At 47.6% G+C, this 27605-nt stretch overlaps 1 protein-coding gene, 1 long non-coding RNA gene and 1 other non-coding gene across 5 annotated transcripts; 2 read left to right on the forward strand and 1 right to left on the reverse strand.

Annotated features, from left to right (window-relative positions):
• Nucleotides 1–613: 613 nt before the first annotated feature.
• LOC120249085 lies at nt 614–27419 on the reverse strand. Of its 2 annotated transcripts, none has more exons than XR_005532776.1 (5): nt 27296–27419; nt 13395–13506; nt 12194–12252; nt 8029–8258; nt 614–1150 (listed from the first exon to the last, which is right to left on the reverse strand). It is a non-coding gene; the product is annotated as an uncharacterized LOC120249085 (long non-coding RNA). The 2 variants fall into 2 exon arrangements; XR_005532775.1 differs by having other exon boundaries at nt 614–1188.
• Nucleotides 15023–21762, forward strand: GPX5 (glutathione peroxidase 5). 2 transcript variants are annotated; one of them, XM_039257585.1, is made up of 5 exons: nt 15023–15109; nt 17829–17982; nt 19634–19751; nt 20135–20234; nt 21281–21762. In XM_039257585.1, the coding sequence occupies exons 1-5, from the start codon at nt 15023–15025 to the stop codon at nt 21485–21487; spliced, it is 666 nt and encodes a 221-aa protein (XP_039113516.1). In that variant the 3' UTR covers nt 21488–21762. The 2 variants fall into 2 exon arrangements, with proteins under 2 accessions (XP_039113516.1, XP_039113517.1); XM_039257586.1 differs by lacking the exons at nt 19634–19751; nt 21281–21762 and having other exon boundaries at nt 20135–20196.
• Nucleotides 26878–26970, forward strand: TRNAI-UAU. Its single transcript is given in 2 exon segments — nt 26878–26915; nt 26935–26970. It is a non-coding gene; the product is annotated as a tRNA-Ile (tRNA).
• Nucleotides 27420–27605: the final 186 nt, after the last annotated feature.

Here is a 27605-nt window from a genome sequence, read left to right on the forward strand (position 1 = left end):
TTTAAGTGTATATAACCATGAACCTTATGGGAGTGGGAGAGGGAGAATAAACATATACCAAATAGTTCAAAAGAAAACTAGAATGAGAGAATATGCGATTCAGAATGGGAGAGACAAAATAGACACCTAACACAGAAAGATAAATGACACTTGTAAGTAAAGGGTGAGAGTTACTAAGCATAAATAATCCAAAATAAAATTAGCCATTTTCTTTTCAGACAAGGTAGGCTTTAAGGCAAAATGGATAACTAAGGATTTAGAGAAATTTTTCATGATGATTAAGCATACAATATACCAGGAAGACAAAATTACTCTAATCTTGTAAGCACCTAATAACATAAGTAATAATATATAAATTAAAAATGGACAGAAATTGAGTCACCTGGGTTGCTCAGTTGGTTAAGTATCTGACTCTTTTTTTTTTTTTTTTTTTTTTAAGTATCTGACTCTTGATCTCAGCCCTGGTCTTGATCTCAGTGTTGTGAATTCAAGCCCTGAACAGGGCTCTGTGCTGTGTGTGAAGCCTACTTAAAAAAAAAAAGTTATTAAAAATCAACAGAAATCTATAGAGAAATATACAAATCTGCATATAGTAGAAGACTTTAACATACTTCTTTTAGTAATAGAAAAAGCAGAAAAAACACGAATAATAGCATGTGAGATTTAGTCAGCACAGTTATCACATTAGACCTAGCAGATATATATAGAACACCCAACAACTGCAGAATACATATTATTTTAAGGCACGCACAGAATATTTACAAAACTTGACCATATGCTGGGCTATAAACCAACTATAAATTTCAAATGACTAAAATGATACACACCATATTCTCTCACCGCATGCAATTAAGCCATTATTCAACTAACAAATAACTAGTATGTTTATAATATAATATGACCTTAGAATGGAAATTATAAAAAATTTTTTTTCTCAGGAGAAAAGAGTCCTGGTTTGAAAGCACATTTCACATCGGTTGGGCCGTTCAGCCAAGACTTCGCTTCATCCTCTTTGCCTCAGAGCAGAGCCTTCCAACACTGAAGTTCTCCAATGCCTCCTGGATTTCCTTCAGATAAGGTGCTGGGTTTCTTTCTCTCCTCCGTTCTTTCTCCTCCACAGCTTCTTCTGGACTCTCGGAAGTATTTTGACCTGAATGATGATAAAATTATGACAGCAAGCTTTCTGGGCTGCACATAGGAGACACATGGAGAAAACAAACAAACAAACAAATAAATAAATAAAAAATTTTAAAAAAAGAAAGAAAGAAGGAGCTGTAAGGGTAGAGAATTAACGAAATAGAAACCTAATATACAAAAGATGCTGACTTAATAAAAAATATTTTAAAAAGATTAATGTTACTGATAACTCTATGGCAATAGTGGTCAAGAAAAATGGAGAGAAAGCACAATATTAGAAATATTAGAAAAGCTAATATTATAAATGAAAAAGGAGGGCACCTGGCTGGCTCAGTCCTTAGAGTATGACACTCTTGATCTTGGGTCCTGAGTTCAAGCCCCATGTTGGGGGCAAATTTTTCTTAATAATAATAAAAAAATAATAAATGGAAAAAGAGACATCACTTCAGCTCCTACAGAGACTAAGAATACAATTACAAACAATTTAATGCTGATAAATATATGAGTTTAAATGAAATGGGCAAATTACTAAAAGGATATGACTATATCTGTAATTCTGTGATAAATACAGAAATAAATAAAAAATATGAACAATAATTTAATGCTTAAAGATATTTCAGTTATAAATAAAACCTTCCCATAAATAATATTCCTGGCAAAGATGACTCTACTAGCAAATTCTACCAGTTCTTAAGGAAGAACTAATCATGAGCTTACAACAAATCTTCCAGAGGATAGAAAAAGAAGGAAGAATACTAAATCATACTTTAAGGACAGTGTAACTATGGTATCAAAGTGTGATAGAGACATTATGAGAAAGAAAAAACATAGGTCCAATGTTTTGCATGAACATAGTTGTAAAAATCCTATACGAAATATTAGTAAACCCAAAGAAGCAATGTAAAGTTGGATTTTCCCCCCAGGAAAGCAAAAATGGTTTAACATTCAAAATCAACTAATTCATATATCATTTATCACATGGTCATCTCAATACACACTTCAGAAAGCATGTGATAAAATCTAGCGTTGATTCATATTTTGAATTTTTTTATTTATTTCTGAGAGAGACAGCGTGAACAGGGGAGGGTCAGAGAAAGAGGGAGACACAGAATCCAAAACAGGCTCCAGGCTCTGAGCTGGTTGTCAACACAGAGCCCAATGCGGGGCTTGAACCCATGAACTGCAAGGTCATGACCTGAGCCCAAGTCAGACGCTCAACCAACTGAGCCACCCAGGCGCCCCTCATATTTTAAATTCATAGCATGCTGAGGATAGAAGAGACCTTCAGCCTGATAGACTACCTAACACAAACATGCAGCAGATTTCATACACAATGGTGAAACATTTCATCCTTACCTTCTGAAATAATAATATTCAAGGAAATAACAATATTCAAGGAAAGGGTGTCTCTACTACTCCCTCCACTCAATATTGTATAGGAGAATTAGCCAGTGAATTTAAGGCAAAAGAGGAAAATTTAATGTATAAAGATTAGAAAAGAAACCGTCATTAGTATGCTTTGTGAACATAAAATTTAAAAAGAAACTAGCAGTGTATTATTACAATTTCATGAGTTTAGCAAAGCTGCTAGATAAATACAAAATTCACAATATTTCTATATATTTTTCATAAACCATTAAAATTAAGCTTCATTGTTTAAACAGAACATAATCAAATACTCAGCAGGAAGGTTAGCCAAAGATATATAGATTGCTTTGATGAGAAATTTGTCTTAAGTGGTACACCTTTAAAAAGTTGTAAATTAAGTTTTAGTAATCATGTTAATGAATTGCAAGAGTCCATGAGGTAAGAAAGTCAATTCTACCCACACCGTTTGGTAGATTCAATGCAATATCAACCAATCCAAGTGCTCCCAAATGCCTAAGTTTCTGTGGAATTTGAAAAAAAAAACTAAGAAATTTAAATGTGACTAAAATCAAAACCACAAGAAACAACATGTTGGTGAGGATGTGGAGAAAGGGGAACCTTCTTACACTGTTTGTGGGAATGCAAACTGGTGTAGGCACTCTGGAAAATAATGTAGGGGTTTCTCAAAAAGTTAAAAATTGGATTCTCCAGGGGCGCCTGGGTGGCTTAGTCGGTTGAGCGTCCGACTTTCGCTTAGGTCATGATCTTGCGGTTTGTGGGTTCGAGCCCCGCGTCGGGCTCTGTGCTGACTGCCAGCTCGGAGCCTGGAGCCTGTTTCAGTCTGTGACTCCCTCTCTCTGACCCTCCCCTGCTCAAGCTGTCTCTCTCTCTCTCTCCTAGAAATAAATAAAAATATTTAAAAAAAAAATTGGATTCTCCAATGATCCAGTAATTTCACTACTGGGCATTTATCCCCAAAATACAAAACACTAATTCAAAGAGATACATGCACCCCTATGTTTATTGAAGCATTATTTACAATGGGCAAATGATAGCAGCAGCCCAAGTGTTCATCGATAGATGAATGGATATAGAAGATGTGGGGTCTCTCTCTTTCTACACACACACACACACACACACACACACAGAGAGAGAGGAGAGAGAGAGAGAGAGAGAGAGAGAGAGAGATGGGAATATTACTCAGCCATTAAAAAGAATGAAATCTTGCCATTTGAATGAAATGGATGGAGCTAGAGTGTATTATGCTAAGTAATATAAGCTTGTCATAGAAAGACAAATATCATATAATTACACTCATATGTGGAATGTAGGAAACAAAATAAACAAAGGGATAAAAAGAGACAAACCAAAACTGACTCTTAGCTACAGAGAACAACCTGATGGTCACTAGAGGGCAGGTGGGTGGGGGGATGGGTTAAGTATGATGGAGATTAAGAATACACGTATCCTGATGAATATGGAGTGATGTATAGGTTTGCTGAGTCACTATATTGTATACCTGAAACTATTATTAACACTGTGTGTTAACTATAATGGAATTAAAATTTAAAACTAAATATAACAAACCTGGAAAAAGAAATTTAAATGTAAGTGCAAATTGTCAAAAATCGTCAAGACAAATTTTAAGAGGGTGTGATAACTTGTTTATAAGATATAATTGCACGTTAAAAGCTACGTTAAACATTGGTTATTTTAAGGATAAACAGAGCAATAGAAAGAAGTAGAAATAGACATGCACTTCAGAACACTGGATTCATAACAGAGTATGCTGCAAAGTAATAGACAAAGTAAGGACGGTCTTTTACATAAATAGTGATGACTCCATTGGATATCCATCAGCGAAAAAATCAAAACTTTGCCTCTACTTTATATCATATGCAAAATCTCTGTCTATTCAAGTGTTTGACCTCACTTCCAAAACCAGAAACACGGGTATGAAGAACGTGATAAATGTTCGAATGGACGAGACAACGGGACGAAAACAAGTGTGGGCTTTGCACCAGGACAAGTGCACTTGTGTCTTCCAAGTTGCTCTAGAAAAGAAATTTTGTGGGATTGTTCCAGATTTAAAGTAAAAGATGTGAAAAAGACAGTAAACAATACCAAAACATGAACCTTGAATGAATCCTAGTTTAAAAGAAAATTATAGTCAGTTTAGGAACTACTGGATAATTTTGATTACGGAATGAATATTAGAAAATGTTAGGTATTGGGGCGCCTGGGTGGCTTAGTGGGTTAAGCGTCCGACTTTCGCTCAGGTCACGATCTCTCAGTTCGAGGGTTCGAGCCCCGCGTCGCGCTCTGTGCTGACTGCCAGCTCAGAGCCTGGAGCCTATTTCAGAGTCTGTATCTCCCTCTCTCTCTGACCCTCCCCTGCTCACGCTGTCTCTCTCTCTCTCTCTCTCCTAGAAATAAATTAAAAAATATATATATTAAAAAAAAGAAAGAAAATGTTAGGTATTTTATTGACATTTGAGGATGAATCAGGTATTTTTAGGTAGAATATACATTAAGATACACATTACTGATGTATAGAGGGGTAATGTGTCTGTATGTCTGCAGCATACTTTTAAATGATTCAACAAAACAAATATACACATAAATGCGCCAAGCACATAAGTTAACAACATTAATCCTGCTGAAAACACGCAGTGGATAATCCAGTGATCCTTTTTGTATATTTTTTCAACGTAAGTGTGTATCTTTAAATTTTCATAATAGAAGCTTGTGACTAAATGAAATCTAGGAGTATTGTACATACAAATGAGAATGGCAAAACATTCTGTAGATGATAAGGGATATTTTTGTGACCTGAGAATTAGAAAATTTTCTTTTTTTTTTTTAATGTTTTATTTATTTTTGAGAGAGAGAGGGAGAGACAGTGTGAACATGGGAGGGTCAGAGAGAGAGTGAGACACAGAATCTGAAGACAGGCTCCAGGCTCTAAGCTGTCAGCACAGAGCCCAATGCAGGGCTCAAACCCACAAACCGTGAGATCATGAGCTGAGCCAAAGTCGGACACTCAACCAACTGAGCCACCCAGACACCCCAAGAAAAATTAGACACAAGAAATATTGATTACAAAGTGAAAAAAATTTTAAAGATTTTTTTCAAATGTTTATTTTTGAGAGAGAGAGAGAGAGGTAGGGAGTGAGTGGTGGGGGTGGGGGGTGGGCAGAGAGAGAGGGGTATGGAATCCCAAGCAGGCTCCATGCTGTCAGTGCAGAGCCCAATGTAGGGCTCGAACTCACGAACTGTGAGATTATGACCTGAGTCAAAACCAAGAGCCAGATGGTCAACTGACTGCGCCACCCAGACATCCCATAAAGGGAAAAATTTTTAAATAACTAAAGAAAATTATGACATTCTGTTTGTCCATTATATCATAGTGCCAGTGCCTTCAATAGTGTGCTTATAATATTTTGTTCAATGTGTCTAGCTATTGTGCAGAGAAATTTTTCAGGGTTACGAGGACAAAGACGTGTCAGAGATGGAGAGAACACATTTAAAATACTTGTATACCAGGGGCGCCTGGCTGACTCAATTGGTTGAGCGCCTGACTTCAGCTCAGGTCATGATCGCACGGTTTCTGAGTTCAAGCCCCACATTGGGTTCTCCGCAGTCCACGCAGAGCCCGCTTTGAATCCTCTGTCTCCCTCTCTCCCTGTCCCTCCCCTGCTCACACTCTCTCTCAAAAGTAAATAAACATAAAAATATATGTGTATACTATTAATTTAGCAGGAGAAAAAATAAACTTATTTTCTTTTTCTTTTCCTTTTTTTCAGGGTAAAGTGAGCATTCCCATGAAGTTGGAGCTCAATTCAGCCAAGACGGGGGAGGGGCGGGGGGACGGGTTCTGAGAGGGGTTATGTCAGGAAAGGCAGGCTCAGTCCTGATCCTGAAGTGTTTGACTGTCCTGCTGAGAAGTGAGAACTTTATCCCATCGGCACAGAGATTGTGAAGCTTGATGATCTCTCAGAGCAGAGTAACAGGCTCAACCAGAAAAGCCTGCTTGTGAATTCCTGCAACACATGTCCATGGGTTTGCTGTGCACGTGATTCTACCTCTTAGATTCCTAGCAAAGACATGCTTTCCAATGATGGTCTCCTCGTCCTCAGCTCGCGGAGCCTCGTTAGTCTAGGTGCCCAGGGAGGCCTTGCATATGCATAGATGAGAGGCTTTCTTACACAAGCTTTGCTCGTACGAGGTCACAGTTACGGAACTGTCCTGGGCACCACGCTTTGATGGCACAGCACACGTATAAGCACGAGTGTTATTTCTGGGCACTAGTCCTCAGAGCTCAGAAGGCCGGTGTGTGTGTCTCCTTCCGTGGGGGCCTGTAGGGCCTCCGACAGGCACCGCCACAGACTTACAGGTTTCACACTGTAGCCTGAACCAACAGCCCGGGATCAGGGAGAAACTCTGAGCTTCTGGGGGGATCTGTATTTGTTTCAAAGGCTGTGAATCAACCTGGGAACTGGAAAAATGTTTGGCCAGAATATCTACTCCTCTCGGTTTCTGAATGAAACTCACGTCCTTGGACAATGAGAAAGAATGATGTGTAGCAACATGGATGGACCTTGAGGGTGTTATGCTGAGCGAAATAAGTCAGGCAGAGAAGGACAAATATCATATGTTTGCACGTATAGGAGGATTAGGAGGGACTTGACGGAGGACCAAGGGGGAGAAGAAGGGGGGAAATGGTGGGGGAGAGGGAGAGAGGCAAACCATGAGAGATTCTTGAATACTGAGAACAAACTGAGGACTGATGGGTGTGGGGGGAGGCGGTGATGGACATGGAGGAGGGCGCTTGTGGGGATGAGCACTGGGTGTTATATGGAAACCAACTTGACAATAAACTATTAGAAAAAAAAGAAACTCATGTCCTTGGAGAAAAAGATTTTCTGTTTCTGCTATTTATTTTTTTTTATTTCTAGGAGAGAGGGAGAGAGAAACAGCGTGAGAAGGGGAGGGTCAGAGAGAGAGGGAGACACAGACTCTGAAACAGGTTCCAGGCTCTGAGCTGGCAGTCAGCACAGAGCCGGACGTGGGGCTCGAACCCACAAACCGCGAGATCATGACCTAAGAGAAAGTCGGACACTTAACCGACTAAGCCACCCAGGCACCCCTGTTTCTGCTACTTTAAGCAAACCTAACATCACCACCGACAGCAAAGAGGACTGAGGAATCAGGAACCCTTGATGTTATAACCACAGCGCTGACCGCCATTTTCCTGGAGTGGGTGAGGGGTCCTTAGTTTTCACCAGATCTGTAAAATGGCTTATGTACGTCTAACCAAATATATAAACCATTACTCTAAAACATCTAGAGGTCCACTTATTCATTTGACAAACGTTTATTAAGCCCGTGATGAATAAAAGCAGGTGCCTTTTAGATAAATCTGACAAAGTGACCTGGACTCTGGCAGCTCACACCTCCTGGGTGGGTAGACCATAAACTGATGCATCCTTGTTTCACTGAATAAACAAGGAAGTTACTCACTTTGATAAGCCCTGGAAAGAAGACAACAGATGGTATCACACAGTGTAAGTAGGAGGAGGCAGAGGGGGTCCCTCCGCCCGGGGACCAGGGAGGTGAGACCCGGGCTGCCAGGGGCACAGTGAGAGGCAGCACCAGGTGGAGACGGGGGGCCCCGAGGCTGGCGGCTGAGCGGCGCCCCGACACGTGGGGCCTCGTGGTCATTCGGTTCTGTCTCTGAGCAGCCTTGGGACCTGCAAGTGGGAAAACACCGTATTGGATTTAACCGTATATTTTTACCAAGTTCAGTCTGCTCGCTGCATGGTAGAGGGAGTGGAGGGGCGCCAAATCGAGGCAGATGGATCACTTCCTCCCTTCATTAGTTCACCGAGTTATTCCGTGTTATCGGGTCACTCGGTTCTTGGCCCAGACGCGTGCAAGAATTGGAGACCTGGCGCCGGAGTGCGGACACAGTCCACTGAGCAGCTAAGTATAGTTCACTTTGTACAGAGAGAGCGGGCCACTGCCGAACCCAGGGTGGGAATGGCCTCGACAAGCTCTGGCTGCATCCTCTTAAGCCTGCTTTGTGTACGAGTAAATTTGGCTTTGATTGACATTTTTGATTGACAGCTGGCGGTTACAGCACACTTTGGCTTTGCGCATGCCCCTGATGCATTCTGTTGTAATTGTATTTATTTATGTAGTGCATATTTATGAGTTTCTAATGAACTTTTGCTGTGACCTTAAGGACACGTTGCACCTTTTGTGTGCTTGCTCAGCTCCCCCCCCCCCCCCCCCCCCCCCCCCCCCATCTCCCTCCACTCTGGCTTCTGAGCCTGCTATGTATTTAGGCTCTTCCTGTTCGGTTACTCCTTGGAGGTGGCTCGGAGGGTGTGGCCTGCACCTGCTTTATCCCTCCTCAGGCATGTCTAAGTAACTGTCTAAAAATTCAACAAATACATACTGGAAGCCAGCTTGCATCCTGACTATCTTCCTTAGAAAATGCTCTGATTTACTAATTTACATTTTAATTTGTTCTGTCCACAGATAGAAACCCCATTTCAGGTCTGATTCAATCAATTAAAAGCAATTTTTTTGGAATACTGTGCACTAATCAATATTAGTCCAAGGTAGCATTCTTTTCTCTAATATCCTTGAAACACTTCACTTTTGCCTTAATGTCAACTAAAAGTCTATCTAAGTTTATATGAATTGCCATTTTGAGACTGGTGCCTATTTTAGTCTATCCACCCAGGCAATTGAACTTTAAAAAATTTTTTTAATGTTGATTTATTTGAGAGAGAGAGAGAGAATGAGACAGAGCATGAGTGGGGGAGGAGCAGAGAGAGGGGGAAACACAGAATCTGAAGCAGCTCCAGGCTCTGCATCTGCTCTGCCTGCCTCTGACGTGGATACAGTTGTGGGAGCACAGTTGTAGCTGGGTCTGTCCCTGGCCCTGTGGCTCAGACCACCCAGTCGTCTACTTCACTGAGCATCTGGCTCTCACGCATACAGGTGTGGCCTGGAAAACCTATAGGCCACAGGAGAGCTCAAAATCCATATAATTTCTTGATTCTTACTTTCGCTTCCCAATCATCTAATAACTGATCAAATCGGCTCAGAATCTCTTTCAAAAGCTGAGACACACACACACACAAAAACAAAAACAAAAAAACCTGAGAATGTCAGCCTTAGAAAGGACTTTGGTGATTTTCTGATTTATAAATGGGTAAACTGAGGCCTAGGGAGGTATTTTCCCAAAGCCTCACAGATCTATGAAGTCTGGCGACGGTCGCAGGGTGGACTTGTTGACATAGGGCATATTTAGCATATTTATTCTTTCCCTGGGAGCAGCAAGGGCCCGAGGCCCAGACTGGAGACTGCGCAGGTGGGAGGCTCTGGTTTCGAAAGGTAAGGGCTCGTCAGATCCTGGTAGCTGTGCAAGGACACGGAGCTCTCTCCCACGCCCTCCCCCAGCCCATTAGGGCAGGAGTAACAGCCAAGAGCACCGCCTTGGGGAGCACACATCCTTCCTCTCTCTGCCTCCCCCCCTCTCCGCCCCCCCACCCCCAGGAGCAGAGCTCTCCCTGGAGCAGAAAGCTGGCATCTGTGACACAGCCGCGTGCTAGGCCGCCTGGCTTCGGGAAGGCTCCGAGCCACCGTCAGCCCAGACGTGGGGAGAGAGCCCCAGACCTCCGCGTGCTTGGGGACGGAAGTCAGAAGGTTAAGAACACGTGTGGGTGAACATTAAATGCAAAAGGACTGTGGTCTCTCTAGGACTTTCCTCCATTCCCAAACATGTTTGAGGTGAAATTGAGTCAAGAGCGGAGAGACAAACAGATCTGAAATAAAAACTCAAGCTTTTGGTCTAGGTCTACACTGTTCTGAGACTTTGCCCACGTCACGTCCCCTTTCCGAACCTCGCTTTTCCATTGCAAATTTGAGCAAGGAACGCATGTCCTACTTGCCTAACTGGAGGGCTAAATGGAATCACTGACGTGAAGGACATTTGTGAACTACAAATATTACATAAACATACGCAATGTAATTTTAAAGTTGCAGATTTAGGAATAAGTCGTATGCCTCACCCTTGCACCCAGAGTAAGGAAAGTTCTGGAGGTCTGAATGGGGATCCCAGATGCCCACGGAGATGAGATAATTCAGGGGAAATATTCAAATCAAACTAACTAGGGACAAAAATATCCACGTCAGGCTGGGGTGGCGGAGGCTGAGCTTGAATCTGGGATGAAGAGGTGGACAGCATCGCGGCAAAAGTTGGACCTGTTCCCTTTACAACCAAAGGAACCAACTTTTGTTACTTTTAATTAAAACGCAAGAAACTTGGTGTCAATTTTCAGGCAGGATCAAGTCAGTAGCAGAAGTGAGGACAGGGAGTCTGAAGGCTTTATTTAACTCGAGCTCATGAGCTGTGTGACCTTGGGCAAGAAAGTTCTCCTCAAAGGAGTGGTAGCTCAAGGAAACATTGGCGTCTGAGTGGGAAAAGCAGGCGGTGCTGGAGACGCGGTGATTTCCGCCACCCTGTGTGATGAAGGACCGCGGGGCAAGCTGAGGACAGAGTCCAGGCTAACATTCACCCCCCTTCTCTCCTCTCGTGGGAGCTGTGTGACATTCCTCAGACACTCCTGCCACCCGAGAGCAGAGGAAAGGGGTTTAAGTGCTGCCATGGTGATGGGGGAAACAATGGCAAATGAGAAATTAAATTCCCTTTACTGCCTGCAGCCACTGACAAGTCTTGAAACAGGCAGAGTGACCTCCCCCAGGAGCTCAGCCGCCTGGATGATGACACTTTGCTGGGGCAAAGGGAATCTTCACTTGCCATTATCCTGACCCCCAGGACCCTGTAAGTCTACACAAAAATTCCTTTGGAGACTTCCTTTATTTCAACTCCCACAAGTAAATACCGACAATCATACTCCAAACATATGGCCCCTGATGCACATCTGAAGGGGCTCGTGACTGACGTTTTACTAAATGGTAATAAATGGCGTTTCCCTAGCAACACCAGCCCCTCAAGCTCCCGGAAACCTTGCTTCCAAATTTCCTTGGGGACTTACTCCACCCCTGACCCCTCCCAACCTGAGGGTATTTGATGAGTTACCCGTCACGACCCCAGTGCGGCTCTTCCTGCCCACGGGTCCTGTCCCTGAGCTTTAGTAAAATCACCCTTTTGCACCGAGGACGTCTTTAAGACTTCTTTCTTGGTCATCGGCTCCAGACCACCCCACCATCTCCCCAAAACTTCATCACTGTCTATTAAATCATGAATCACTGGCAATTGTAGGATTTTTAAAGTCAGAAAGTGACAAGAGTTTATGGTTCAGTTTAGATGTGGATGGGTTTTCAGCCTTAAATCTATGGCTCAGTTCACAAACATTTCCACCTAGAATCTTGTTCGGTAAAATCTGATAAAATTGCATTCCCTGCCCTCTCAGTGGGAATAAACACAGAGGTAATTTGGGGCAGGGGAGGCGGAATCCCAAAGTACTCAGAATAATTGACCTCCAAGTTCAAGAATCTAAGTGCAAAGAGGTGTGTTTTGGAGAAGAGATTCAGCTTGTGTGAAGTGAGAGACTTGCCACAGGAGGGGGTCCTGGAAAGGAGGCGGGGGGGGGGGGGCGGGGGAGAGGTTGGTGCACCCTGGAGAGGCTGGGTTTGACGCTGTACTCACCTGGTTGGCCCTCCTGTCGCTTTATCAGTGCAGGGCAGGGGTCCTCAGGAAGGAAGAGCCTGGAAGAGAGAAGACAAGTGGGAGTTGTTTGCACCTTCCAGAAAGGCAATGACAGGGATTGGATAATGGCTCTAGTGGCTGGTGGAGGAGGAGGCAGGGTGCTTGGAGGGGCAGGTGGACTGGGACACCATGGTGACAGGAAGTGCCCCCCCACCCCGTGGAGCCTGAGCCCTGGAAATTTCTCTTCTCCAGGACAGAGTTCTCAAACAGTGGAGATTTTAGGTCACTTGGTTGGACCACTGAGGCAGGGTTTATGATGAGAGCTTCTCTCCTGCTCTGGAGTCACTGTGTACGGAGCAAAGATAAAATAGTAAAGAGAACAAGTAATGCAGGAGCCGTGCGCACTTTCCGGGGACTTTGGGTAAATCGGGTTTTCTACTTGCGTATCAGGGTCCCAATCTGTTGAGTCAACACTGGACGTTCACCTTGGGCCAGGTCATGTTTAGAGTTTGAATGAATCATCTTTTATTATATTTTTTAAAATTAGCCCTATAAATTTCATATAATTCTCGCAACTCTATAAACAAAAACCAGAGGCGCAGAGGGTAACTTGCCCAAAGTCACACAGCTTCGGAAGGATAAAGGAATGGAAAACATCGTTAAGTAACAAAAATGTTATTTTTGAGGCTTGATATTTTAATGTCCATTGTTCTATGAGCTGTGATAGAGGCGGCCAGTGTCGGAGGTCAGGGGTCAGGGTCTGCGGCCACGGTTCACAAAACAGGAAACCCAGCACAGCTGCCTACAGGCCTGGGGGAGCTTTGTGGCTGGGTCTGAGGCCATTGTTTTGGGCTCCCCTACCCCGCCCCCCAGCACATTGGAGGCCCCTGAGGAGAGATGGGAATCTGGGATAACAAAAGAGAGCTCACGAATGCCCAGACTGAAAGAGCTGAGCCCCTTCAGACTTGGAGGCGGAGGCCTGTGTGTGTGGACCTGGGGCGGTGGTGGGCTGGTGAGAGGAACTTCCCACTGTGGGGAGAGGGGGCGGGTAGCAGAGAGAGCTGCCCCCAGGCTCTCTGGGGGGAAGGCTGTGGGAAGAGAGGTGCAGATGGGGGGGTATCGGAGGGTCCGAAGTCTCCTTCTTAGTCCCCCCTCAACCCCCCGGGGGGGCGAGCCCAGGTAGTTGCTCCCATCTACTGACTTGGTGTTCAAAGCCCAGGAACCTTCCCCTCCTCTCAGCCTTTGCCTTCCTGCTGTCAGGGGCCTGGCCTTCCCGTCTGCATGACCGTTTCCTTGGCGATCCTCCCCGAGAGCTGGAAAACAGCAGTGGGTGGAAGACAAAAAAAAAGTTTTTTAATTAATATAATAAGACAATCATTGCACAGCCTGATGATGTTAAAGTGTCGTGAATGTAAGAGTTTGATGAACTCAGCCATTTGAATCTGACATTAAATGGGGGGAGGATGTGAGTGGGTTTTTTTTTTTAAGCTTTAAGGGGCTAATAATCTGATGAGGAATGTGAGAGTTTTTCCAGAATTCTAAATGATAGGAATAGGAAACATATTTTACTCGTGGGGACTGGAGAGGGAGAATGTGGTTTGGAAATCGAGGCTGTAAATAATATACAACACAAGAGGGGGCTTTGCAAGAACAAAGGGTTGTGAATTGAGGAGGGTGATTCACTCAGGCCTTAGCACCTGGGACCCAGACCGGTCCGTACACGAGAAGGATAAGGAGCTTGGGAAACCTCCGAGGTTGGCAGGGGTGGGGTGGGGCGTCGGGGGTGGGCTGGGGGGGGGGTGTTAGTATGTTACTAAAGTGGGAAGTCCAGCAATTCCGGGGCCCCAAGTCTGTATCCCTCATCCAGTCCTATTTTAACAGAGATGATCGAGCAGCTGGGAACTCGATGAACCAACAGCTGCTGGTTGAGAGGCGAGGCGTTTTTTTTCTTGGAGGAATTTGTGTCTCATTTCCATTTTCCTCCTCAGGCCCTGGGGCTGCCAGGAGATTAACACCACTTTTAAAAGAAGCACATTCAGAACAGTAGATCCTCCTCCAGAAAACTGGGTCCCCCCCCTCCCGCCCCATCTGGTGTGCAAAACCCTCCCATACCAGACCTAGGAAAGCCAGGCAGGTGCCTCCGTGCCTTTTAAGGGTGGCCAATCTGATAAACACAGAATGCATCTTTTCTTATTTATACCTCTTTGATTACTGGTGAGGGAGAACATTGTATCCTGCACACGTACCGTTCGGTTTACTGTCTGGTGCCCAGGCGTCTGCTGGGCTGGTTGTTTTCTCTTACTGATTTGGGAGCGCTTGAAGGTAGCTGTATCTTGAAATATTAATGCGCTTCCTTCACATTTATTGCAAATATTTTTCCCTCCTCAGGGCCGATTTCCTTCCACCTCTCTTAGAGGAGGCCTAGGTGGTCCACAAATCACGACACTACGCATGGTATTTGGGACCTCTGCGTGTCCTGTTTGCAGTGACTTTACCGCAAGGCTGGGGAGGCCCCATCTGCACCTGGACACTACCCTCCACTCAGCTCACGCAGACAGTAGTGTTCCGTGACCACGGGCCCTTGCCCTCGCATTGTCATAACTCTGCCAGAATTTATATGAGTCCCAGGCCCTCATCGCACTGGTGAGCACTGATTGCCCGTGGGGGGGTGTGTGGGTGAGGATGTGGTTTAAATTCTACATCCCCACTCTATGCCCCAGAAACCCTCGCCAGCTTGCGATTGGCCTGCGCAGGCTTGGCTAGTGTATCAAAAGGCTGCCAGAGTGCGCGAGGTCCCAGCGTCCAAGACGAGAACTTCACGCACTAGCCATGACCGCACAGTCAACGGTCTCCTACCTCTTACCTCTGCTGCTAGTCTGCCTAGTGCAGACAAATCCCAAGCCCGAGAAGATGAAGGTGGGTGACCTCGAGAGGGGGCGGGGCGGGACTCCAAGGTAGATCACCATCCTGTCCTGCGTTAGGCATGCCTGTGACACTCCAGCCTCCGCTTGCTTTCTTCTTGTGCTTTTCCATTAACCTTTCTTTTCTTCTTGCCTCTTCTTCAGTCCTATCAACAGGTGTTCCCTGAGCTGAATCTAGGTGGAGAAGAGTCTCCTTACTCTGGTCGTTACTCTTTTCCATCTCTGGTTAGGGTCTCTTGGGTACCCTTCCAGCCACTTCAGATTCAGCCTCAGGGCCGGGCCCGAGGCATGAGACGGGGGCGGGCATCACAGTGGGCAGCAGGGTTTGGAGGAGACCTTGGGCTAAGTCATCTCAGTGGGACACCCATGAAGAGGAGGAAAAAAATCAGTGTGGAAGTTTTACAGATGGACGAAGTCAGAGAGCTATCAGAATCAAAGCACGCGCAGAAACCACTGGAGGACTGGAGGTCTACAGCGGCTGGATTTGGAGTCAGGAGTCTTGGCTTCTGGCCTCAGTCTAGTCCCAGTTCACAGCTCAGTTGCCTCATTGATGAGACGCATGTGTGCAGCAGGGGAGGGCAGCTCAGGGACGGATAGTCGTGATCCAGGTGACTTGGAGGCAGGATGGAATCATGGAGAGGCGAGCAAACTCTCATCCATAGTGGGGTGATCACTTTTGGTCACCCTTCTTCTCTGTTAGCCTCTGCCTTCTCATTACGAAGTTGTGGGCAACTTCTACCTCGTGTGTGGGTGAGCAGCAATTATGATGGGTACAATGTGTTCAGTAAAAGGCAGTTCTGGAAACATCTTCCTACTGCTCTGAAATTGGCCAGAGGATGCTCTACTTTTGAGAGTTGATGTGGTTTTCTGTTACTCAGTGCTGCCTGATTGGGTATGAAGCCCCTGGACCCTGGGCTGTAGAATTTGCTTAATACAAAGCTGAGTCAGGAGGTATAGGAGATCTGTCACGGGTACTTAGATACGTTGGAAGCAGCACTGAGTCTCAGCAGTAAGTACTGAAAAGGGCTCTCCAGGTCCAGAGTCTCTAAATCCCCACACCTGGTTCCCAACATGATTGTAATTTTCATTGCAGCAGCAAAGGGGGAAAAAAAGACAAATTCTTAAAACTGTTCACCTTAGCACCCAGCCTCATGGTGATGGAGAGGGGTGCTGCCACATAATGTTCTCAGTTCTGCTGGTGTGTGTGTGTGCGTGTGCACGTGCGCGCGAGCGTGCACTCAGTGCAGAAGCCTGCTTACAGAAGCACTTCTGCCCAGGAGCAGGGACGGAGTCCCACAGCCTGCAGCGCCAGCGGGAGCAGCAGCCGCCCTGAAGGCTGGGGAGAGGCCGGCTTTGTCTGTGTGGCATCAGGGCAGGTGGTGGTTGGCTAGAGTCCTTTCTAGTCCTTTGGATTTCCAGGGGGCCTGGCTTAATCCTACTTTAACTGTGGGCCTTCCTTATCACATTACGTCCTTCTGCCCTTTCTCTGATCAGTTCCTGTTTGGCTCTGTTTCACCACGTAGCTTCCTTTTCACACTCCCTGGATTCCGTGAGCGACGGGCAGCTCCTTTCCTGATGTAGGGAAAGGGGTCAGGCTGTGCTGATGAGCACCGTGGAGTCAGCCCTTCGGGTCCTTCATGGACTCTACACGGTTCGAGTGGGGGAAGAATAAGGTGAGATCTGCCTTGTGGAGGAGTTTAGCCTAAGATCAGGCAGCAAGAATGTCGTGTACGACGTATTTCTGTTCTGTGGAACATATTTGTGTCACATAGAGTTCCGCTCACATCCTCTCAGGAGATCTGAGGAGGAACAGGGCAGACGGAGCCAGTGATGGAGCCAGTGTTCGATTCCGAGAGTGCGATGCAGGGGGGGGGGGGGGTTGACTACGTGATCGGGTGCTGCCGGGCAGGGGCCCGCGGCGGCAGATGGACTTGAGCCCTCGCTCTCCTCTGCTGGGAGCTACAGGCGCATGACTGTCGTGGCTCGTAAAACCATCACACGAGTAAGAGACGTGAGAGACAGAACTATTCCAGGCAGGGCTGACGTTAGGTTCTAGAGTATGAAACCTGGAGGGCCTCCTGGCGACCTGCTGGGAATCTAGGTGAACGTGTTCGTGTTCCCACGGGGACGCTGAGGCCGGCGGTGAGGCCAGCCCAGGTTCGCAGGGGACTGGGCCGCGGAGCTGGCTCCAGACCCCCAGGCCAGAGTTCCTTCCATGCCGCCCTGGTGCGTGGAGCAAGCGGCCGGGAGGCCTCGGGAAAGTTCCAGAAGTGACCAGGCCGTCCTCGGATGCGTAAGCCGTCCACACCTTCCCTTCACGGGAGAGTTCAGGCGCGACACCTTTCGTCCAGAACCAACAGAAAACCTCACTTTCACAGACTCACGAAAGGCAGGGAGTTCTCTTTGGCCTCCCTTACTTCCAGGGCTTTCTACCCCAGCTCGTGAATCTCTGCTCCTTTCATCTCGTCCCGGCACGTTTCCCGGGGCCCCACCTCTCCCAGGAAAACAGGAGGGGACACTGGACTGCCTGCTGCTCTAAGGCCATCGGCTCTCAAGTCACAAGACACCAGTTTCCATCGTGTCGTGGACGCCTTAGACTTGCCCTGTTTGCTGGCTTGTTTCCGGTCAACGCAGGCATTACTGCTGAGTGCCCTGACAGATTTCACACGTGTTAGGACCTGTTACTAATACTTTCCTTTCTCAAAATCTCCCAGATGGACTGCTACAAAGATGTGAAGGGCACCGTCTACGAATACGACGCCCTCACTCTCAATGGCAAGGAGCACATCCAGTTCAAGCAGTACGCGGGCAAGCACCTGCTTTTCGTCAACGTGGCCACTTACTGTGGTCTGACCGCCCAGTACCCTGGTACGGATCCAGGGCCAGTGACCTCGGGGCTACATCTTCCAGCTGAGTTTATTCGGAATCATAAGTAGAATTATATTCTAATTACGTATTGAAGTAAATCCTCACGACCAAGTGACTTCCTTCCCTGATGTCAGGAGCCAGCAAGCAATGGCCCAGAGGCCAAATCTGGCCAGCCTGTTTCTGTGAACAAAGTTTTATGGGGACACAGCCATGCCCATGTGCTTATATACTGTCTGTGGCTGATTTTGTCTCAAGGCAGAGATGAGTGGTTGATGAAGAAAGAAAGAGAGAGAGGAGGGGAGGGAGATGGGAAGGGAGGGGGGAGGGGGGGAAAGGAAAGGAAAGGAAAGGAAAGGAAAGGAAAGGAAAGGAAAGGAAAGGAAAGGAAAGGAAAGGAAAGGAAGNGAAGGGAGGGGGGAGGGGGGGAAAGGAAAGGAAAGGAAAGGAAAGGAAAGGAAAGGAAAGGAAAGGAAAGGAAAGGAAAGGAAAGGAAAGGAAGAAAGAAAGAAGAGAGAAGAAAAGAAAGAAAGGTAGAGAGCGAGAAAGGAAGGGAGTGAGGGAGGGAGGGCAGGAGGAAGGAAGGAAGAAAAAGAAAGAAAGAGGAAGAAAAAGAAAGAAAGAGGAAGGAAAGGAAAGGAAAGGAAAGGAAAGGAAAGGAAAGGAAAGGAAAGGAAAGGAAAGGAAAGGAAAGGAAAGGAAAGGAAAGGGAGAAAGGACTAGGAGGCGGTACCTGCTGAGCAGCTGGCTGTGGAAAATCTGCATGGGTCTGGCTGGTGTTTGTCAGGGGACGGATACCATCTAGCCCAGGAAGGGTTAACAAAGATGTTGATTATAAAAATCTGAGCAAACAGATGGGAAAGCAGTGGAAGGAGGCAGGCAGCCTGTGTGAGGACTGAGGGAAGCACATCATCAGCACCCCGAGGAGTGCTGAAGCACACTAGGGAGCTGGGCTTGGACTTCCTCGGGCTCTCTCTGCCCAGCCGGGCCATTCCTGCTCCACACAGGGACCCAGTCTGTACCCAGGAGAGAAGCCCATCATCATCTGTGTCTTTTTCTGGGAAAAAAAAAAAAAAAAAAGGTTCAGTCCTGCAATTAACCAATCAGGGAAGGCAAGTTTTTGTTGTTGTTTTTTTTAAACTGTGGTTAACAAAAGATATAACATAAAATTTTCACTTATAACCATTTCCAAGTGTACTGACCAGCGGTGTTAAGGGTATTCACATTCACGTGTCTGGAGACAAATCTCCAGAACTTTTTCAAACTGCCAAACTGAAACCGAGCCCATTAAATACCCACCTGTGCGCTCCTGTTACACTCCACAGTAACCTGGTGAGGTTTTAAATAGTAAAGATAGCGGGGGGCCACGTCAGAAGAAGGGACTCAGAGAACCCTCTGGATGGGCAGCCTTGCTTTTCCGGAAGGGCCGATTCTGATGTGTCACGGACTTGGGAAATATTACCCTATAATAAAGGGCTTTTGAATGCAAGTCTGGAGGTCCAGAATCTACCTCCAGCCCCATCACTAAAAGTCTTTCAGTCTAGAGACTTTTCCTTCCCTGGACCTCTGTCTCCTTCTCTATGGTGGCTCCACAGATCTTTCTGTACACAAGGCAGGGTCTCCAGATACCCGATGGTCTCTTCTCTTCCCACAGAACTGAACGCGCTTCAGGAGGAGCTGCAGCCCTTGGGCCTGGTGGTGCTGGGCTTTCCCTGCAACCAGTTTGGGGAGCAGGAGCCAGGAGAGAACTCAGAGATCCTTCCAGGGCTGAAGTAAGTGCCTGCCTAGAACCTACGGAGGCCTCTGGCCACTTTTCTTGTCTGCACGGGCACTTTCACACTGGGGCTTCCTGGGTGGGTTGGGGGCCCCTGCACACTGACCTCAACTTTGTCCTCTCCTGATGTGTCTGGACACTCTCCTTCTCCCTGGGGGTGAGATCTGGATGGACCTCAGAGGAGCAGGACCACAGAAGGAGCTGGAAGAGACTCAGTGTGGGGGCAGGGGCTCACGCTGTGCCTCAAGAAAAATTACGTGAATCAGGGAACCCGGGGTGAAGAATGGCCTGATTTCCCCAGCCCCCAGCCCTGGTGCCCACCCCGCCCCCAGCCTTCTCTCCTACACCCGGGGCTTCCTGGCCACCTGTGGCTCATTGCAGGTATGTGCGTCCAGGGAGAGGATATGTACCGAATTTCCAGCTTTTTGAGAAAGGGGATGTGAATGGTGAAAAAGAACAGAAAGTCTTCACCTTCCTGAAGGTGAGTGAGTTACTGACCCAAACCTCTTCTTCCCTCTGCCCTTCCTTACAATCAGCGTGGGGGAAATGGACCCAAGACTCATGCTTGTAAACGGCATTGGACTCTTTGCAAGAGATCCCAGGTTAGCAGAGGGATCGGGGTTTAATTTGTCAGCATTTGCGCGGCTCTGGCTTTTGTGATGGAGAGCGCTGTGTAGCGGCCGTGTTTCTGAACACGGACCACCCTGGTTTGTTCGTTGACATTCATTCATTCAAGGTACATTTGCTGATTCTAAGGCAGTTTCCTGAATAACATGGATATAAAGAAGAACAAGACACAGTCCCTACTCCTTGATGGGTTCATATTGGAGATGTAGAAATCAACAGGTTAATACCACGTAGTAAGTGCCTTTTATGAAACACTGACTTTTAGATACAGAGAACTGGAGGCTGAGAGGGCTGGAAACCACCAGCGTTAACTGTTCCTAAATGCTGGGCTGCGGGCCGATGCTGGCTCACATCAAGGTTTTTATACACCCTCAGCAAATTGAAGAAAACAAGACATAAACTCAACTGACTTACAGGGTTTCCCGCTAGTCTCAGATTAGGATCTATATGTAACTTATTCTTACAGTAACGTTTTTTAAAGTATTTGATGAAGTGATGCCGTTTCTAAAAAGCTTTATTATTTGGTGAAACAAAATGTTAGAACTCCGTGTTGGTCCCAAAGACATTTGTGAGATGCTTCTCGTCCAGGATTCCTAAGACCTGGGGAAGCACATTCTAATCTAAGCCATTCACTTTGCAGAATGGGACACTGACAGCCATGGAGGTGACGTTTCTTACCCACAGCAGCATGGCTGCGTGATCACAGGGGTCATCGGGGAGCAGGGAAGGGAACAGACTTTTTCTGTAATGCCTACAGCCATCTTGATGGTTGGCGTGGTGGCCAGAGGAGTCGTTGGGAGTCACGGGAAGGAAGTCAGTATCTCGGCATGGGAGGGGGCGGGTTCCCTGCGGGTGAAAAGAGCAGAAATGATGTTGTTTCTCTGTTCATCTCTGGTGCAGATCTCCTGCCCTCACCCCTCTGAGCTTCTGGGCTCTTTCAGACACATGTCCTGGGAGCCGGTCAAGGTCCACGACATCCGCTGGAACTTTGAGAAGTTCCTGGTGGGGCCCGACGGGGTCCCTGTCATGCGCTGGCTCCACAAGGCTCCCGTCAGCACCGTCAGGTCGGACATCCTGGCGCATCTGAAGCAGCTGAGAACGAAATAGGATGGCGCGTGCGGCGCGGGAGCCATCTGCGGCTCATCTGAAGACCTGTTTTTAAAAATTCCGTGTTTCACTACGCTCTCTCCCCAAACGGCTTCCACTTGACTCGGTGGGTCTATACCGCTGAAGATCCCCCTCCCCACCAAGTAGATTCACGCTCAGAAGCTCCTGCGACTTGTGGGAGAAGCACAGGAGTGGAAACCCTACCCCGCAGATCGCTGTTATAAAGGCAGTCACTCCTCTCCGTCAATGCAGATCAGCCTTCCGTGAGGACGGCTCAGTCCGCCACAAGGCCCTGAAGAACGAACACTGGACACAGGGCCCGCGCTTCTCTCTCCGCCCCGCAGGTGTAGAAGGAGCTGCGGGGTGGGGGCCACACAGCCTGGGTTCCATCCCGTAACATTTTCTCTCCCCTGAGGTCCAACATGGAATGTCAGTTTCCCAGTCTTTCCAGATCGGTGTTCACCCGTGACACCCACCGTCCCGCACGCACACCGACCTGTCATTCTGGTTTAGGAGCCCTCGGGCGGGCTGGGAGCAGCAGGCTGCCTCGCATGAAGGGAAGGGCACCTCCATGGCGGCGGCCCCAGCCTCTCTCTCACTTGGATCTTACCGAAGCTCCCCTAGTGTCTGACGTCCAGTGCACTCAGGCTCCGGCACCCGGGCCAGGCACCCTTGGAAGGATGGGCTTTCCTGCCTCCACCCTCAGCTTCGCAGCCAGCCCTGCGCCGTCTCCAATAAAATGTTTTCTGCAGCATTTGACATCACTGTGGTGGTTTTTATACCTTGTCTTTTTTTTTTAATATTTTTATTTATTTCTAGGAGAGAGAGAGAAATAGCGTGAACAGGGTCAGAGAGAGAGGGAGTCACAGACTGAAACAGGCTCCAGGCTCTGAGCTGGCAGTCAGCACAGAGCCCGACGCGGGGCTCGAACCCACAAAGACCTAAGTGGAAGTCGGACGCTTAACCGACTAAGCCACCCAGGAGCCCCTTTTATACCCTGTCTTGAGCTCAAACTTGTCTCATCTGTCTCTTCTTTCTCACTGTGACTACCACAGACGGTGTGTTTCCTAAATTACCTTAAGCCCTTGCCTAGAAGGAATTATCATCCCAGACCCTTGGAAGGCTGTCACCTGGTGGCTCTGAATTGTCACCCCCAGTTAGGAGTTGTCTCAGGTCAAAGTCATGTCCCCCTTCCAGGGGCAGCTTATATCTAGTTACGGTCAGCAGAGGGTATAAAAGGCAAGACCTGACTTCTGAACTTGGGACCACTCTGAAGGGCCCATCCCAGCTGTGGAGACCCCCAAGGGTCTGACGCCTTTCTCTTGACCCTGAAGTAGTGTTCCAGGAAACTCTGAATGCGAATCTCCATCTTTGAGTCTTTACAGGTAACCAAAGTGGATCTGAGAAAGACACTAAGATGAGAGTTTTGAAGCTGAAGTCCCTGCCCTCTGGCTGGCAGTGACGGGGGGGGGGGGCAGGGGGGCACAACAGCAGGGGACAGACGAGCAGGTGCAGCTTTTACAGCTCTCACCGAACCCGCATGAGGTGGTTATGCTGGTGGAGGGTTGGAGATGATTAAGAGAACACAGCCTCCCTAGAAGCAGGGTAGATGAATGGCCAACAAGGTGTATCACTGGCTGTACAATCAGAAGAAACCAAGAATACATAACCAGGAGACTGAGGGGAGCAGCCCCAGTTAAAAACAGAATCACAACCTGGCTCAGTTCTGATCTTGAACCGCAGGAGAAGCCAAGTGCTGAGGAAGCAGGACCCTGCGACACCACCACAAATGTGGAGAATATAATTTCCCCACTCCTTCCCTAAAGGGACTTGTGACCATTCATTCAGGGGCCATAAAATCAAGAAGGAGAAACACCCTCACATTTCAAGGACTGTTGTAAATAATGTCCAAGCTGACATTGTACCAGAAGGCTTACCGTGTCTTCGTGCCCCTCCCCCTGCCTCCCCCCCTGGTTAGAAGAGAGGTTACAGGGTCCAGGCAGCAGATGGAGTCCTGGCCCAGGGCTGGTTCGTCCACTAAGGCTGTGGATCCATCTGGTAGAAATTTCTCCTGTCCCCAAATGTATGATTAGAATGGTATTTATGGAAGGTGGTTCAACCGGTACCTTGACTTCTTGGCATGTGGTCTAAGGAGCGATCAGAGTTAAGAGGCCGCGAGGAAGGCCCACAGCTGACTCCCCGGTTCCCAGATGGGCCAGTTAACGAGGCCGTTCAGGTGAATGGAAACTGGCCTCCCAGGGAGAGGGACAGATGAGCCACAAGGAGGCACAGTTGGGTCCCTATAGTATCTCCACTGAATGCACCAGTTTGTTCCCTACAAGGAGTAAAAGAAAGGTCCTGGAAAATGACAGTGGACGACCCACCACAGACTAAACCAAGGAACAGCCCTAATCAAAACTGCTGCACTTGATGTGGCAATTTTGTTAGAAAACATTCATTTATGTCTTTTGATTCGTTAAAGAAATAAGCGGAAAATGAGATTTAGCATAACCTTTTTCGGAACCACTAGTTTAAAAAAATCATCTGGGGGCGCCTGGGTGGCTTAGTCGGTTAAGCGTCCGACTTTCGCTTAGGTCATGATCTCGCGGTTCGTGGGTTCGAGCCCCGCGTCGGGCTCTGTGCTGACTGCCAGCTCAGAGCCTGGAGCCTGTTTCAGTCTGTGACTCCCTCTCTCTCTGACCCTCCCCTGCTCACGCTGTCTCTCTCTCTCCCCTAGAAATAAATAAAACATTAAAAAAAAAAATTAAAAAAATAAAAAAAATAAAAAAAATAAAAAAATCATCTGAACGCCATAATAAAATCTTACCCTTGACTCATTATACTTTCTATACATCCCAACACTACCATCGTATACCCAAACCTGGCTCAGAGAACACCGACATTTGTTTAGAAAGTGCTAAGGACTCTTTGGGAAGGGTCAGAGACTGACTTCTCAGCTAGAAAAGCCACATCCCTACTCAGAAGACAATGTTTATGGTTTTGGGGTCAGAGACAAGAGGGGGCCACCGGGTTGGCAGATGTTTGGCCCTTCCCCAGGACCAAGTCTGAGCTAGCTCTTTAGCTCAGGCTGGACTATTCCCAGGAAGAGAAGACAAGGGATCAGAAGGAAAGACAGCCCCTGTTCTAGAGCGATGGTGCTTCAACTCTAAACTGTAACTCAGCACCAAATATTTTCTTCATCAGAAAACAGGCAAAGACATCCAGCAGCACTGATTAAACTGTGGTATATGAGTGGGCGGACTGAACAGTGTGCAAATGTGTACTAACGTGGAGTGATGAGTCCTTACAACAGGTCCCACCCGACAGCAAGGGCTACATATGTGTTTCCTTTAGCTTTCCCATCGCTGGAAATAGTTTATGTTATAGTGTTAAATAAAGATAAAGTAATAGAGCAGCTCAGGAGCCACCCCTCCCCCCCCCAACATAGAGAGTTTGTACCAAGCCCCGTTCCTGGTGCTTGAATACCCCTCCCCCACTCCACTGCTGAAGATGAAGATGCCATCCTAGGCGCACATGCTCTTGGCCATGACTGTGTACACTCTACTGGTTCTTTCTGTCTTATGTCCTCATCACTGGAAGAATAACTTATGATGTTACTGTTGAGCCTCCAAGTGCTGTCTGTATGATGGACGAACATGGGTCAGGGGCCAGTAGCTTCCTTGGCCTGCAGAGCAGATGGACAATATATGTGCAAGGACTTGCATCCAGCTTCCATTTACAACAGAAGACTCAGGTTTCCTAATCCTGCACAGATCCAACATACCAAACATTTCAAAACTCAGTAGGTGTCTTCTTCTAACTCACTAGATTTGTCTGTGTCTTGTTGAGTTTGTCATGGCTACGGTATTCAAGAGAAAGAAACTGCCAGGCTATCTGATGTTAAAATGCCTTTTGAGAAGAAATCAGTGGACATTGGATTTGATCCTGTTAACAAAGTATTAAAGGCTGTTCTGACCCTCTGATGTGACGTATGGAAATGAATGGAAAGCAGCAGCAAAGTGAACACTTCATCTAGTGAGAACACAGGAGCATATTAAAGCCAGAGCTAGAATGTCCACTTGACATCAGAGACACAAACTCATCACAGTACTTTTCCCTGATGGCCCATACTGATGTCCCAGCCCTGTTGAGTGGCATTTCCTTCTTCATTTTTCATTTCTAATTTTTTTTTAACATTTATTTATTTTTGAGAAACAAAGAGGGGCAGAGAGAGAGAGGGAGACACAGAGTCCGAAGCAGGCTCCAGGCTCCAAGTCAGACTAGAGCCTGATGTTGGGGCTTGAACTTACGAACCCTGATATCATGACTTGAGCCACCCAGGTGCCCCTTAGTTTTTCATTTCTTAGACTCCATTTCTACAACTGTAATACTGAATAAAGTGATTGTTTTTTACAGTCTTTTTCACATATTTTGGAGATGATACTTCTGACTTTTAAAAATTAATGTAAAATTAGGAACTGAGATCCCATAAATGGAGAGCTCTGGACAGATAGTCAGCTTTACCTACAGGGCTCTGCCTCTAAACAGAGTGTGTGACAGTACATTACTTCAGATATGTATGCAAGGCTGTTTCCTGCACAATAAAATGTATGAGAACTGCAGAAATAATGTTTTTAGTTTAAAAAATACATAAATGCATATCTTATATAATATGTATGTGGGTAGGTACAAGTGTGTATATGTGTGTGTAGAGTTACAGCCATGCCCACTCCAAAAACACTCCAAGGAAAACCTTCAGAGAACAAAGTGTGAAATGAGCTACAACAGATCAAACAATGGGTTTGAGCGTGAGACCTTAGAAAATTTCTCCAGTAATTATCACATTGTTTCCTGCGTTTCCTTAGCCAGGTTGCAGCTGTATATTCGCAAAACAGTGCTTTTCCTGAAGGAAATATTAGCTCTCCGAAGGTTTCAGGGTAGGAAAGTGTTTTAACATTGTGGGGTCAGAATCGAGGGGGGAGGGGTCGGGCGCGCAGGTGTCCCAGCGCGAAGAAGGCCCGCGGGGGACCCCAGCTGGAAATGCGGGTGGAATTCCCTCCTGGGCTGGGGGGGGGGGGGGGGGAAGGAGGCTCCTCCGAAGGTAGGAAGTCGGCTTCACGGGGAGCCGTTTGGACTAATGCGACCTCCTGTCGTTAAACGGTTTCCAACGTCAGCCCAAGTTTAGGGAAGTCGCAGGAACGCGAGGAAAATCGGATGCGGGTGCTTGCGACCCTCCGCCTCCGCCCCCGGCTGGCGGGGGACCCCGGGGACCCCGGGGACCCCGGGCCCACGCGGCGGGAAGCTCGCTCGCACGGCTCCCCTCCCGCGGACGATGCCGCCTTCGGCCGCGCACCTACATTAACGACACCTCCGCGCCGCACACCCGCGCGGCTCCAGTGGCGCAATCGGTTAGCGCGCGGTACTTATAAGACAGTGGCCGGTGAGCGATGCCGAGGTTGTGAGTTCGAGCCTCACCTGGAGCAGCTTTTACCGCTCTGCCTGCGGCCCGAAAGCATTCCCGGGAGCAGAGGGGGCCCCTTTCGGGGAGAGCCGCGGAGACGCACGTCCTCCTCGAGCCCCCAGTCTGGGCCTGCAGGGCGGGCACCCCGCGATTTTGCGACAGCCGCAGCTAGTGGTTGCCGGTTGCCGGGAGAATTGCTCAGAGCATGAGAGACTCGCCCAGGGCCCAGTACACACAGAAATTATAAAAACACTGCAAAATACTCCTAATTTTTTAAATGCACAAAATCAGCTTTTTAAAAAATAAGTATTTCAGTGGAAAAATCTGCTTTGCACCTGTTTCCTTACCTTGGTTTCTTCGCTCCTCTGGGCTTGGTCGGGGGGGCTCGCCGCTCGGGTCCGCGGTGCCTGCGGTTTGCGCTGACGACACAGGTGCTCAGGCTCAGAAAATGAAGTGCCCGTCACCGCCTCCGAGGGGCGTCGGAACCCCCGCGTGCGGCCCAGGTGACGTCACCGTCTGGGTGTGAAGTGTTGCCTGGAGACACAGTGCCCAGCCCCCCCGGGGACGTGTGACGCTCCCCGCGCAGAGGCTGAGCACCTGCTGTTCTCCTGGCGCGGGATGGTTTGCAGTGTCCACGCCCCCCCCGTCCACCCCCCC

The sequence above is a fragment of the Hyaena hyaena genome, unplaced genomic scaffold (assembly GCF_003009895.1).
Source record: "Hyaena hyaena isolate Hyena2069 unplaced genomic scaffold, ASM300989v1 scaffold_637, whole genome shotgun sequence".
Classification (NCBI taxonomy): Eukaryota; Metazoa; Chordata; class Mammalia; order Carnivora; family Hyaenidae; genus Hyaena; species Hyaena hyaena.

Bases quoted from the DNA above. Each gene is read 5' to 3' on its own strand.
- GPX5 (XM_039257585.1), top strand. From the start codon at position 15,023: ATGACCGCACAGTCAACGGTCTCCTACCTCTTACCTCTGCTGCTAGTC. The intron at 15,110-17,828 runs GTGGGTGACCTC...AAAATCTCCCAG, and splicing joins CCAAGCCCGAGAAGATGAAG to ATGGACTGCTACAAAGATGT. The intron at 19,752-20,134 runs GTAAGTGCCTGC...GGCTCATTGCAG, and splicing joins GAGATCCTTCCAGGGCTGAA to GTATGTGCGTCCAGGGAGAG.